Source organism: Diorhabda sublineata, chromosome 2 (genome assembly GCF_026230105.1).
Source record: "Diorhabda sublineata isolate icDioSubl1.1 chromosome 2, icDioSubl1.1, whole genome shotgun sequence".
Taxonomy (NCBI): domain Eukaryota; kingdom Metazoa; phylum Arthropoda; class Insecta; order Coleoptera; family Chrysomelidae; genus Diorhabda; species Diorhabda sublineata.
In genome coordinates this window covers 6567897-6583469 of record NC_079475.1, presented here as the reverse complement: position 1 = coordinate 6583469, position 15573 = coordinate 6567897, and the positions used below count along the sequence as shown (strand labels likewise).

At 32.3% G+C, this 15573-nt stretch overlaps 1 protein-coding gene across 1 annotated transcript; it reads left to right on the top strand.

Annotated features, from left to right (window-relative positions):
* Window positions 1–1135: 1135 nt before the first annotated feature.
* LOC130453198 (dynein axonemal assembly factor 3 homolog) lies at window positions 1136–4291 on the top strand. Its single transcript, XM_056792819.1, has 2 exons — window positions 1136–1871; window positions 3702–4291. The coding sequence occupies exons 1-2, from the start codon at window positions 1136–1138 to the stop codon at window positions 4289–4291; spliced, it is 1326 nt and encodes a 441-aa protein (XP_056648797.1).
* Window positions 4292–15573: the final 11282 nt, after the last annotated feature.

The following is a 15573-nucleotide window of genomic DNA, read 5'->3' as shown; positions in this document are numbered from 1 at the left end:
ATCTATATATAGAGCCATCTATCAACGTTTCAGGTGGTAAGATTGAAAATTATGTAAAAATAAACTCTTTAATAAATCATTTTATCCTCAAGATTAGTGGATAACAAAATGATAATATCAACTGCATAAACTAAACTGTATCGTTTTTTAAAATAAATAATAAATGCCTTACCTCACCTATACCCAAAGGAAAAATAAAAATGTTTAATAATATAAAAGTATTTATATATCTTTAAACTATCAATTGCCAACCTGTGGAAACATTAGCTAAGAATAGAATTGAATGAAATTAGTAGTACTTCCAAATAAGTATTAAATATATTTTGTTATATCTCAAGTTATTCAAACAGCTAATTGGAAAATGGACTGTGTTAACATGTTCTGCTGACCATAGGTACCGAAACCGGTCCATGTCCACATATTGAAACGTCATGAAAATTACGTTTTATTAGTGAAACTATAAATATACATATTACTGCACCGATAAGACTTTTAAGGATTCTTTAAAGTGAATTATTCGTGTCTTATTAAAACATATAGACTAATAAAATATTTGTTTATGCCCAACGAGTCAAGAACGATAAAATTTTTGAGTTATGCAATCATCAATACCTTGGTTTGTTTAAAGTATTGCCTAAATTTGCATCTAATAATCAAGCTTATATGTATTGGTTTTGAATAACAATATTTCATAATAGATGTAATTTATATATATATATATATATATATATATATATATATATATATATATATATATATATATATATATATATATATATATATATATATATATATATATATATATATATATATATATATATATATATATATATGTTGAATTATGCAAAACTTTACTTTCAAAAGCATGTCTTCAATTTCATTTACATAGGTTCGCATTTAGTATTAAAAACGTATTAAATGATCAAATTACATGAACAGGACTCGATTAACTTGATAGGTCTCCAAACAAAAATCAACATGTTCCGAGTTGGTTTCCAGACATTGAGAATATGATTGTGTTAACTCCATCATAGTTTCCGAAAAGTCCTCATATTTTACTGGTTTCTATAACTACTGCTAATTGATCAAACACGTACGTAATATTAGTGTCATTTTATAAATTGAAGGTGACAAAATGTTTTGGGGATTAACACCAGCATTAGATATGCTAAAAGAATATAAAACTTTAAAAAGTGAAGTACCTGAAACACTTAATATACTTATAGTGGGAAGTGCGGATTGTAGACACGTTCTTAAAACAGAAGCTCGAAAATACAGACACGGAAACGTGAAAGTTAATTTCTATTTAGTCGAAGTTTGTGTAGAATTAATAGCGAGACAATTACTCTTATTAAATATCGCACTGCAACCTCAAGAAGTTGTTGGATTATCACAAAAAACGAAAATATTCATGGAAATATACGGTAATAGTTTAGTACGACCATCGGTGGCCAAATTTTTTAAATCTACAGCAAGCGATTTAATAAAAATGATCACCGACTACGATTACTTAAGACAAATGATGAATTTCGTATGTTTGGATATAAAATATAAAGAGAGAGATTATTTGGAAAATCTTTTGAAATTTTGGTGTTCGAAAGACGAGTTCGATATTTGTAACATTTGGGATAGAAGACTTCGGAAATACCTCGGCGTTAGATACGATTCGAAAACCGGGGCTTTCGATTGGGATTTACATATGCGTTTACATGATATCGGCGCTAAACAAATTTGCAATCAGGAATACAGGAATTTTAGAAATAACGGAGTCGCTTTTACTTGGTTGGAATCGGAAGTATCCAAACCGAATCGATCCTTAGTGTGCGCTACTATACCGAACGGAACTAGTTTCGTACATCACGGATATTTAGGTAATGATATAATTTTATTTTTAAATCGATTCATGTATAGTCCGGGAGCCAGCAACAGAAATATACGACTAAGTTCCTCTTAAGGGATAATTAGTAGAGTGTAGTAGAAATTGGACGGATAATTTCGTCCAGAATTAAATATTATTATTAGAATAGAAGTCGTTTACAGAGTAGAAGGCACTTTCCAGTAAATATGCCGTCAAATTATTGCGGAATACGGGAAAAGATGATTTGATTTCAATTGGCAAGTGATTGTGCATTTTTTGCCTTGTAACATATTGTAACTAATTCTGAACGTGGAGTAGGTAGGTAAAGATCATGCTTCGCGTGGATAGTCATGCAACGATCTTTCTTAAATTGGAGAAGCGTGCTTACGAAGTAGGCAAACGGATTCAAAGTTGCATAAGGACGAGCGTATTAGAGTCTAAAAATTTATAAGTTTCTTCGAACAAAGCTACCCTTGCCTGATTGATGCTTTTGACGCGAATTTAATTTGAATTATTTGGCTAGCTCATATTTTTAGGAGGAAGCGATAACTTATAATTGATAAATATTTATTTTAATTTAATGCAAGCATTTTTGTTTCTTTTGTGAGAAAATTTTACCCTTCATTTGGGCCCCCAACTAATTTTGATACAGGGCCCCTCCAGAACACGCTACGCCACTGGTTATAGCCAAATAATATTGAATAACTGGGAACACATGTTGGTGAGGTCCTTCGGGAAAATGATTGAGAATGATTATAGGAATCTGATCAGGATCAAGAGAGGAGTGTTTGAAGGATTTTGATTTTAATGTCATTTCGAACTTGGAGATCTTTGTGAAGGATAATTTATATGTCGCGATTGATTTTGCTGAAGCTTTCCCCCACCTCAATTCTAGTATTACTTTTAATGCAGAACATTCTTCTCACTTTTTGCCAAATTTTGCTTAATGGTATATCTGAGTTTAGTGATAATAGTAGTATTTCCATGGTTTACGTTTACTTTGGACTTCATCGTCTTCAGTCTTTTACATCTATCAAAAGTTTTTTTGCTGGCTTCGATGGCGGTTTCCCATTCGTTGGAACAAGACGGTTTTTATAAAGATGGCTATTAATCGACGTAGTTGCAGAATCAATGATGATATATGTAAACTGCTTTAATGACTTGTCTTTATCAGAAGAAACTGTACAGGTTTCGATTCTTTTCTCCATTAAGGATGAAAAAAGATCCTAATCTGCATTCTTTTAAATTCCATGTTTGGAGAGTTGATACTAATACTGTTACATCTACAGTTATTAGCTACTGTACGTTAACAATGTTAGGCTGCAGATTGAAAGTAAATACACGAAGAGTCTCTAGTTCAAATATTGAATCTGGTAGGTCTCCCATCATTTCAAATAACAAGGTTGTGCTGATCAGTTATGTGTTCGATAATTTCACCTTCTTCAATTTCTTATTTCTTAGACCTTTTGATATATTAATTCATCTAAATCTTCTTGATTTTAGATCTCTTCTGTTTTAAAATCAGTTATTCTATCTAGAACATTTAGATTCATTAATTTCACCTTCAGGTTCGAATAGCATGACCCTCAATTGGAGTTGTGTGCATTAGAGTCCCCAACGATGATTCTAAGTTGAGGTACCTGTCCTAGCAAGTATTTAAAATGGTAAATTTATGTATGGGTGTTTGAGAACCCAGCGACTAATTAAGGAGCGGAGTATCTGTCGTAATTAACTATAGTCCATTCATTTATAGTTACAATGTGATTTGATTGAAAAATTATATCCGTAAAGTTGATTAGAATTTATTTGAAGCCGAAAAAAAAGATTGTAACGTCTATTTTAGGTGATATGTTGACCGGACCTTTCATTACTTTCGGTTTGGATTGCGAAGACGAAAAATTTTTAAAATCCGTACACGGTCAAAATTATTATAGAGCTACAGACGTAACGGAGAGAAATTTGAAACAAATTTTTTATGAAATCGAACATAAACAAAAGTATATACATCAATTCGTGAATGATACTTGTATGGGGAACGTCGTTATGAAAGAAACTGATATGGTGGTCGATGTATCCGGACTGGATTTTATACCTAGACCAACGAAGAAGTGTCTTGAAATCGATGATAAACTTAACATTATCTCGATTTCAATTTATAATTTGATGCGTTATAAAGAACAATATAGGAAATATTTCGATGTCATATATTACGCGAATACACATTTGAAATTTCTCGATCAAGAATTGATAAAAAACGTTGCTAAAAAAGACGCGGTTATGTTTATAGAAAATCAATTGTTTTTTGTGTCCAATAGAAAAAAGGAACTCGAAGCATATGCAGGAAGTATTGATGAGGCGGTAGACGGCTTAGATTTAGAAAAACGCCCATTTGATTGTCTGAAAGATTCATATGTTAAGTTTATCATTCATTAAATACACAGTGAGATCCTAAAATAACCGTTTAAATTATTTTTTTATAACTTTCACATCATCAATTTGAAATAATTATTTTGAACAAAAATTGAAATCTAATATTACAAGTTATGTTATTGTAATGATATTGAACGAGGATGGTTAGTTTCTTAAGTATTTACGAGGGTTGCCTGAAAAGTTTGCGATCAAAGAAACAAGATATCTTTTCTCCATAATCATGTTTATTTTCAACATTTTAAATTTAAACATAACGACTTTGTTTGATGGAAGTGTCTCTCCTGTGAGTTAAATGTTGAGGCTAGAAAGTAGAAAAATATTGCTAAGAATTAGATTTAGTGGTCAAGCAATTCGAAGACCACTTTGTCCACTTCAGCGAATTTGTCCCTTTAGTTATAGCCGATCAAACCGTTTTTGCTTTTTTCAGAGCAAGAACTCCCTTCACAATGCCTTTTATATCGTTTTCGAAGTGTAACGGTGAATTCAGTCATCAATCGACGCAGAAATTAAACTCAACTTTCTTAAACGACATCAATAAAGCTTGGAAAATATTCATTTGAATGCGCTTCTGGTCCAAAGTGAGTAAATGTTGTACTCAACGTGCGTATAGTTTAAACCAACAGCCAACACAACGGAAGTTGACGATAGACACCATTTTTCTTTGATACTTTTCTTATTATGCTTTTTGGTGTACTTCTCTTTATGTGTCCTTACCAATTTCAATAATATTGTTTCTTATTGGTTCCCGTTTTACCGAAAATTGTCTAATTTAGAGCATAATGTAATTTGCTTTTCTTACTTTGTATGAAAATGATTCCCAGGTATTCAAATGTGATCATTCTTTGTCCTTAAATATTCCTCAAGTTCTCTTTGTTGATTTATCACCATTCCTTCGCATTTCTTGATATTTACTTCCATTCTTAGGTCTTCTACAGTCTTTATCCACATGTCTACCTATCATCTATTTCCTTAAATGTATCTGCTACTATTATTTTGTCGTCTGCATATTCAAATCCCTCAACTATGACACCTTGTCCTCCACCACCAACTTACATCTGAACGGATCCTTCGCGATTGTCATACATTTGGTTTTGCTAATAGAAATGTTCATATTGAGTTGGCGGCTTACCAAGAAGAACTAGAAGATTTGTCTCTGTAGGTCGTTTTCTGATTCGGCGAGGATCGGTGTAGCACACCGTACCAACTAACCTAACCTAACCTAACCTAACTCTTTTGTTGCCCATTCTGTATCCGAGGTTGAGACGTGTTACTTTGGTTATAATTTTATCCATGAGGAGATTAAACAAGAAGGGACTTAGACTATCACCCTGTCTAATTCTTCCCGGTGTTGGGATATTTTCAGTGAATTGATCTCCTACCTTGACCATTGTTACGTTATTTAGGTTATGGATTATCTTCGTTATGTTTGCTGGTGCCTCATTTTCCATCAATATATGCAAAATGTCACCCAACCGGACCCTATCAAACGCATTTGTTAGGTCAATGAAGCAGATATACGCTGGCATATTGTACTCTGTAGCCTTTTCTTTTATTTGTTTTATTATGAACACTGCGTCTGTTATTGACCGTCCCTTTGTAAAGCCCTGTTGTTCTTCAGCATTCTTAATTTGTGTTTCACGTTTACGTTGTATATTTTTGTAATAATAGTTGCGCATAATTATTTGTAATTTAAATTATTAATCTGCTGTATGAAATTATTATTAAGTGCGGAGTCCTGTTAATTCAACTGTGATCACGTGCACTATGCGTGAATATGTTTTGGTTTACTATTTTTCTTCGATAAATAAACTTTATACTTTCTTTTTATATGAATATGGAAAGCTACTCTAATTATTAGACGCTCTATATAATTGCTAAAGGTATGTAGGTTTATTTAAAAAAAAAGTTACATTCCTCCAAAATGTTTTATTGGTCACGAAAACAAAACTCCTTATAACTAAGGCAAAATCGGGACTGTTCAAATTTAGAAACTAGTCATATAATTAACAAAAAATTGACCATTTGTTATAAATATAGCAAATAATAGCGAACGCAAACTACTCCAATATTATAATTTCCTCCATTAAAAATACTCATAATATTAGAACTTACTGTCTCTTTAAGTTTTTTTCATCGATTTTTCCACCCTAACAATATGACAATAATACGAGGCGTCAACTGTAGGAAGTTGAGGAAAACTTTTGACAGTTTTCTTTCTACTATAAACTATCACCTAGATTTGTCATAGTCTCCTTGTAACTGTGATAAATTATAATATGACAGGTAGAAGTGGCGAATATGATACAAAAATTGAGAAAGCAATTATATCTTAATAAACAATAATTTTATACTGAAATTATGTTCTATGGACACAAAATTTTGTTTATAATCTAAAAGTTTATCTTCTTATACAGCATCGACACTTAGAACTAAGGAGCGCAGACTCGTTTAAAATGTGGTGCTAGTGTATGTAGATTGCTTTGATTTCTCTGGTTCGCGAAAATAACTAATCAGTCGATGCTCGGTGGGTTAAGTATAACCAATAGATTATTATCGTTATGCATGAAGAAAGTGTTGCAATGTTTTGAATACGTGGTTGGAAGAGGAGATGACAATATAGACAGGCTTATGGTGATGGGAAAAGTACAATGAAAAAGAAGTTCCCGTTCGTCTATAAGATGGTTTGATCCAATAAAACAAGTTACAGATCAACCCCTTCACGTATCGTTACACCAGGCTGAAGATTGAGAAATATAGAAAAAGACAATAAAGAAGGGACTAGAGACGTACCAAAGAATTTAGGAAGCACATGACTGAGAAAACGAGAAGAGGGAAAGATCTGGAAGGCCATTTTTTTTTCGAAAATTTACTTACAAAAATATAACCAAACATTAACTAAGGTTTTCTCAGGAAAATAGAGTTGACTTCTTGACGTTTTGGTCTACAACATTAACTAAAAAAAGTCTTTTTATTTGAGTTTTTCACCACTCAGATTAATTGAGTTAGAGGAAAGTTAAGAGCAGTGGAAACTACTCAATAAAACAACTTCACGTATCATTACACCAGGCTGAAGATTGAGAAATATATAAAAGGACAATAAAGAAGGGACTAGAAACGTACCAGAGACGTACCAAAGAGATTAGGAACCACACGACTGAGAAAACGAGCAGGGAGAAAGATATGGAAGGTCACTTTTTTTCGAAAATTTACTTACAAAAATATAACCAAACATCAACTCAGGTTTTCTCAGGAAAATAGAGTTGACTTCTTGACGTTTTGGTCTACAACATTAACTAAAAAAGTCCTTTCATTTGAGTTTTTCACCACTTAGATTGATTGAGCTAGAGGAAAGTTAAAATTAAGAGTAGTGGAAACTACTTCTCAACTTTCTGGGATTTTGTACATCTATCTTTTTAATTCTAACGAGCAAAGAGGTAAGTTTTGATCTACGAATATTCTCTGAAATGGGTTCATTTAATACTAGAATTGGTTATATTGGAAGAAGGATAGGTGTGGGTATCCGGGTTGATTTCTGATATTTTTGGAATTTCTTCGAGAACCTTGTAATATCAAAGATCTATGATACAGATATTGAGCTTGAGATGTTTTGCTTAAGTTCAGGCAATGAATGAGCTTTCAATTCAATTCAATCAATACAGAATTATGTACATTTATAGATCTATATATGAAATTTTAAACGAAAGGTTCGCTTCGATTCAGAAACATTCGTTTAAATAACTCAATTCATTCAATACCATATTTGGATGAATTCGGAATAATTTAGGTGAGGATACTCATCCAGATAACTGAGCTATCATGGATTTTTTACCGAATTTTATACTTTCAAATATCTATATTATCAATTCCAAATGATTAAGAAATTTATTTTTTGGATATACATTCACTGAAATGAGTTATTTCATTTGTTAACAGAATTTTAGATTCATATTTTCGATTCTGCATAGGTTACAGAATTTGTTTGTTGCAATAAACATTGGCTACATTGAGTTACTTCTTTCTTTTCATACTATTGATTGAACTGGAGTGGATATTGAATTCTAAGCTATCAAGGTTTTTTTCAATAATTTTGTATTTTCAAATATACATATTGTCGATTCTAAATAAACTACAGAATCAATTTCTGAATATGAACATCGACTGGAATGATCTTATTCGCTTGTGTTTTCAAGTAGTGAAATTTTCTGTATTGGAAAGCAGTTTTCTTGGATTATATAAAAAGTTTTATGTATTCCAGATCTATATATCCATCTACCTTAACTTCCTAGATAATTCCTCCATATCCATCAAAAAATAACTCTTTTTACACTTCTCCGTAACCTGGTGATCCGATTTACCCACCAAATGGCCGACGATAGGGAAGAATGTAACCGCAGCTGTACCCACCCGCCCCCCATTTGAATTTAAAATGAACAAAAAAAATTCAAAAACTGAAAAACAAATAAAAAACTTACAAAATATCCCCAAACCGATAACAGCCGTTTTAGTTTACACTAGCTCTTTTTTACGTCTTCTTCTGGTCAATTGTCATTTACTTTTCCTCCTTCCAGCCAGGACAGCAAGCACAACTCCACGCAACCACCACAACCTCAGCACCGTAGAAGAGCAACTCCAACAAACCTACCTTCCTCCAATAAAAAAGATTTTCCTCATCCTACCTAAAAACTATCCAACGAATCTATCCACATATCCGATTATAAAAGAGCTACAACGTTTGTTTTGATTTAAGATCATTCACAAGAGTTAGTTCTTTTATTTGAGTTGGAATTGGTTGAATAGAAAGAAAATTTGGTATCAAAATCAATATTATCAAATCAAATAAGTTCATTACCTTCGCTTCTAATACTGTCTTTGCTCGATGCTCTGGTATATTTATTGTATACGTGTTCCCTATTTAATATGTCTAATTTCTTTTCTGAAAAGTTATTTAAAGATCAAAATGATGAGCCGTAATGAAGATGGTACTAATAAATATCTATAACTTATAATATTATCATTAATTTTTTTGTTAATTATATGAGTAGTTGATTTATTTAGATACACCACAAATTTAGAATTATGCATGTGCTGTTCCGGCGCACGTCATCATAACTAGTCAAAGAAGATATCTACTACCTGCAAAATGGTTATGCTTTCGTGCTAATACTACACTTATAGTAAGGTTTTTGGATACAAATAATAAAAAAAAAATCGAAACAAGTATATTAGATTTAGCAAAAAAGTGTTATTACATTAACAAAATCAATTTTTTGCATAAAATTATTGTAAATAGAACAAATCCTGTGTAGAGAAATTCACTGAAGAATTTGTATTCATTATTTTATATATTGGTAATTGAACATTATTTTGCATGTTAATTAGGAATAAAATTCTTATGTACAACTAGTGATTGAATTCAAAATTTCCGAAATTAATTTTGAATCACCCAGTATGATATGATAAAATCGTTGTAGTCCTGTATTCTAGTTACATTAGCTTTAAAAAGGTTACAGAAATACGTATAAACATTTAATATCTTTCATTTTAAGCCAATTAGATGACTTAGCTGCAAAATTAATACGTGATAATTTCCCTAGATGACAGCTGCCATGTGCTTTGACCAACATCTGCCACTTTAAGTGATTAGGGTGGTATACCTGCTTTATCTTAGTCATATATGTAATACTCCTATATGGACAGTTCCTACGTCGACAATAATCATTTTCTTCTCGTTCGAGACACTTTATATATACTGCGCATGCTTTATGCGCGCAAAAGATGCGCAGAACTAATTGAAGTACCTGGACGAGAGAGAGAACGATACACTAGTTCAAGTGCGGCTTAGTTATCAGCTAGGCCCAAAAGACAGAGAATGTAGGGCTGAAAGCTGGACTGTTTTACTCTGTAGCATGTACAAATTGTCTGGTCATGCTTCAATGTTCCAAGAATTGAGGACTCATTTGATGCTAACAAAGAGACACGCGATATTCCATTCTGATGGATTTCCCTATTCTTTTTTAATTTAAACCTCATAATCTTCAGGTATTTCTATTGTTTTGACATTACATAACCTCGAAATAATCATTAATCAAATTTTTACTTCTACAACGTTACTTGCTCTTATAAAAGATTTATTGTATAAATTTTGAATGTTTGTTGTCACGTTTTCTAATTTTGACGGAGGGTTTTCCAATAAGAGGTGTTATTTTGAACAGACCGCTATTTCGGTAAATGTCACTTTTGAAGCTGTCATTTTTCGACATTTGACAAGTAGACACTACGCCATTAATGAAAATGAAACGATACATGCTTCAACAACCCATTGAAATTATTAAAATTCACTATAAAAATGGTGAAAGTTTGGTAGAGACGGTTCGTAAAGTTAAAACATTTTTGGGTCGACGTGAAGCACCTTCTCGGACCGCAATACAGAAATTGGTGGAAAAATTTGAGCTGTTGGGACAAGTTAGTGATGTGAAGAATAAAACCCGTGCCCGTCGTTCAAGAACAACTGAGAATATTGCTGCTGTAGCCCAAAGTGTTGAAGAAAACCCAGGTTTGTCCATTCCTCGTCGTTCTTTGGAATTAGCTATCCCACAAACGTCATTACACCGTATTTTGGATAAAGACTTGGGTCTTAAGGCCTATAAAGTTCAGTTAACACAAAAACTCAAGCCAGCCGATCATCAACAACGTCGTGTCTTTGCTGATTGGGTCCTTGAAATGAATGAAAATGATCCGGAATTTCATGGAAAAATCATCTTAACTGATGAGGCCCATTTCCACCTTGGTGGTTACGTCAATAAACAAAATTGTCGAATCTGGGGCTCGAAAAACCCAAGAGTTATTGTTGAAAATCCTCTCCATCCTCAACGCATGACTGTTTGGTGCGGTTTATGGTCTGGCGGTGTCATTGGACCTTACTTTTTCGAAAATGAGGCTGGAGCAACAGTTACGGTGAATGGATTGCGCTATCGAGAGATGATTAATGATTTTTTATGGCCGGAATTGGATGGTATTGATTTGGACAACGTTTACTTTCAACAAGACGGCGCTACGTGCCACACAAGCAACAAAACCATCGATCTTTTACGGGAAAAATTTCCGGACCGTGTTATCTCTCGAAGAGGTGATCACAATTGGCCACCGAGATCTTGTGATTTAACACCTTGCGACTTTTTCCTTTGGGGCCATGTGAAAGATAAGATCTACGCCAACAGTCCAGCAGCGATTCAAGGCCTCAAAGATGGAATTCGTGAGGTTATCGAGGACATAGGGCAGCCGCTTTGTAATTTGGTTACGGAAAATTTCATGAAAAGGATATGGTCCTGTAAGCGCAGTCGTGGCGGCCATTTGGTTGATGTTGTGCTCCATTATTAACGGCATACCTTCCTCTTTATAATGAAATAAACATCCGATCATTTATCTCAAAAAATGGCATTTTTCTTTGAATATCAAAATAACACCTCTTATTGGAAAACCCGCTATCTCAAAATGCGATATCCGCTGTCACCCACTAAAAAATTTCTTCCAAAGTTTCTTTCTTCAATTTCCCTTCTCAAAACACTATTGTTGAATATTTTCTGGTCGTGAACGAAAACTTGTCAACCCGCTATAATGTTACGAATCCGAAGTACAGCACTTTGTAAGTTTTGATCTACGTCGAAATATTTTTCGACTTTGTATGAGTTTGAATTTTATGTTGTACGATATCTAGTTCCATAAACCTTTTATAAGAAACACACCTGAGCTAACTTATAATTCAAACATAGCCTTTTAACGTTTGCCACCAAAGAAGACTTCAATGTGCTGAAGTGAAACATTTCTAACTTTATCTTGAGGTTCAAATTAAAAGAATATTCAGGCTAAATGCCTATCACGATCTTGGTGTATCGAAAAGTGTCTGTTGAAAGGAAGTAAACTAAGGTGGAGCTATAGTAGCAAGTGGAAGAATTTTAAAAACAGCGCCACAAACTATAGAGTAGAATAGTAAATTAAATTCTTTTTTGAAAGCCATAACTATTTGAAAGAAACTATTAAAATTCAGATTCATTAGAAAATTGTACATGAAACATTTAACTGCTAAATACATATCATTTCCATTTGCTACACTAGCGCTATTTTGGCGTGTCTTCGTATTATAATTTGCTGTTGACAGCTGGACACTTTTTCAACTAATCCCCCATACAAGATCTTACCTGTACCCTCCATAATATCAAATTAGTTTGACAATTGCGTTTGACATTTTACAAGTTTGCGTAATTTGCTGGGAACCTCTAAAGCCTGCAGTGAATCGTATGTGAGTATGGACGTTAGAAGCAAAGGAAACCATTTTAAATAGGAGGAATGCTATAAAAGTGTCCATCCAGAGAAAATTATTGTTCGAAAACTCACCACAATAGCGCTAGTGTAGCAAATGGAAATGATATGAATTCATCAGTTATAAAGAGAGCGAAGTTGAAAAATTTTATGTTTCACCTGACTTGTGTAGTAAAAAAATATATCTACAATTATTATATAAAATTATATGAATGGTAATATGGAATAACGTATAAAAATAAATTTTAGATGTGAATCTGATATTAAGCTAAATAAGAAATAAATTACTATACTAGTTTAATAATTCGTTTTTAAAATCTTTCCACTTTGCTACTGAAGCGCCACCTTAATTTGATCTTTTTCAACGGAAACTTTTTGATGCACTGACATGTTTCTATTTTTCTTAACACATAGTATTTATATTTTTGATTTGTTTAAAAATTACCTTGAATGAAAAATTCCAATAAAAATAATTTCTCTAAAGTATTTGAATTATAATATAATTTTTAGGTTCTTCAATTTACTGTAAGTACCTTAAAAAAGTTTCACGTTCGAGGTGGTGCCTACAATTTAACATTGATGCGCGGAGGGCTGAGTTTAATTTGTTTTAGGTAAACTTCCTGCTCAAAGATCTTTATAAAAATTCAAAAATATTCGTACTCCACGAGCTACAAGCGGAAAACCAAAAAATCAAACCAAATTCATTTGGAGGTGTTTCTAAATAATTTTTGAAATTTTTTCACTAATTAACTTATTTCTACAATGATTTTCAGTAATTCTATGTCGAATTAACACTGATTTGAATTATAAAACGATTTTTCTGTGAATTTATCTTTTGCTCGTACATAACTTTCTATTAAATCATAGAAATAATTATGCATATGACAATAATGAAATATTTACTGAATGAATGCTACAAATATTCAGTGAATTTTACAGAAAAAAAAAACATTATGAAGATATAAAATAAAATGTTATACAGTAGCGACCGGTTACTCAATTCTAGAACCATTTCATTCTTCCAGTTATACACTATTTATTTTTTTAAAGTATTCTAACAAAACATTAAACGATCATAGCGTACATTTCGTGGAATATACTCAAGTCGTAAGAATATTAACAGTTGCATATCAATTTTTATCGATTCATGGAACGTTTAATGATAATTATATATTTTTAAATTAAATATGACAACAAGATTTATATGAAACTAATAAACATAATTTCTGGTTATTTACCACGCCATTGCTTGGCTATTTTATCTGCAAACAATTATGGAAGTCAACGTTGTCAAATTTTAAAAGTAACATGAAAATCGAGAATATTTTTTCAATGTTTTTGATTTGCGTCTATTCAAAATATATTATTATTTGTAATAGACTGAAAATCAAGTACTAAGAACCGCTGTTGACAATATCTCAATAATGGAGTGAATCACAGTTTCAGGAAAAAGATGATATCGAAAGTGGACTCAAGAAACACGTGGAAGTTGTTTTCAAAAATATACAATTATAAATGCATTTTTTTTCAAATTTATCCAATTAACCAGTAAATTCTCTGCATTTTTGATTCCAAAAGTTCTTCTATGAAAAAGTGCCTGTAATTTTGGTTCCACTTAGCCAATTTTTATGGAAATTAAACTAAAATGTTTCCCTTTTATATTTTACTAAATCCTAACAGAACGCAGTACTTTGATGCAAAAAATATTGATAAATTTTGATTTAATACTTTTTATCCATGATTACCAAAGTGGACCACCAGGGGAGGTTGATTTCTATAATTAACTCTATCAAGCAATCAATTCTAAACTTTTTTGCAAGGCTCATTATTTTTCGAGATTCGGAAATTGGTTAGGTTAGGTTAGGTTAGGTTAGGTTAGGTTAGGTTGAAGCTGCAGTGGATTCAGCAAAATTTTGAAAGTGGTCTATGAAATAAAAAAGATTGGGAACCAATGCTCTAGAAGGATGGAAGATATTCAGTAAGCAATATTCTGGATAAACAGTCATAGCTCCCTGTTGAAAAATATGATACCAACATCTACGCGGTTGTGGTATCTCCATATCTTCATACTTCATAGTTATTACAACATACTAAGAGAATCCAAATATTGAACTAAACATCCTATAGTCCTGACTCATCACCACGTGACTTAAGTGATTTTTCATTACCACAATCACAACTAAAAAAAACGTAAGTTTATTTTGGGAAAGAAGTTTATAGTTGCTTGGATAAAGAGAAATCGGTTTGATGATTGGTTCTTACGTATAGAAAGCTGTTTTCGATGTAGTGGAAATCATTTCAAGAAACAATTTTTTAATGTTAATACCTATGCCGGATCTTTTTAAAGGAAAGGATGAAGTGATACATGAAGTTCTTTTTTGAAAGTTTTAGAAACAATGATATAACTGCAGAAGAAAAGGCCTGTTATGAGTTTAATAGATTTCGAATTTATGTTACATGCTTATTTTAACGTTAATTTCAAATGATAACACATACAAATAAAATAGACACTATAGGAAATAAGTTTAACGAAATACGACGTGTGGTTATCAAGTAACGACACTAGCACTGCTACAGAAAAATTACACATACGCCAAAAGTTGACAACTGTCAGTTGTTTAGCCTGAAGTCTATTCCTTGGAATGCCATATCTGTCATGTCTGTGGACAAACCAGTGTAGCCGTTGCATTAGTTTGTATAGGGGTTGCTTTTTTGTTTTGACCTAAAAATAGAGCAATGGATTCTTGTGAAATACCACATGAAACCTGGAAAAAAATAAGGAGCTGTGCGCGTCCTAAAGAAACTGACAGAAAAAGACTTCCTAAACTGCTTCGATTAAAGGAAGATTCGCATGAAGCGATGTAGGGTTAAAGGAGGGGTATATATTTAAGGAATTTATTTTCTATAGTTTATTAACATTTGAATATATTTAAAATAACTTGTTGTGTTTGTATATCAAAATCACTACA

Excerpts from the sequence above, each read along its gene's own strand:
- LOC130453198 (XM_056792819.1), top strand. The coding sequence starts at position 1,136 with ATGTTTTGGGGATTAACACCAGCATTAGATATGCTAAAAGAATATAAA. Across the intron at positions 1,872-3,701 it reads CGTACATCACGGATATTTAG|GTGATATGTTGACCGGACCT; the intron begins GTAATGATATAA and ends CGTCTATTTTAG.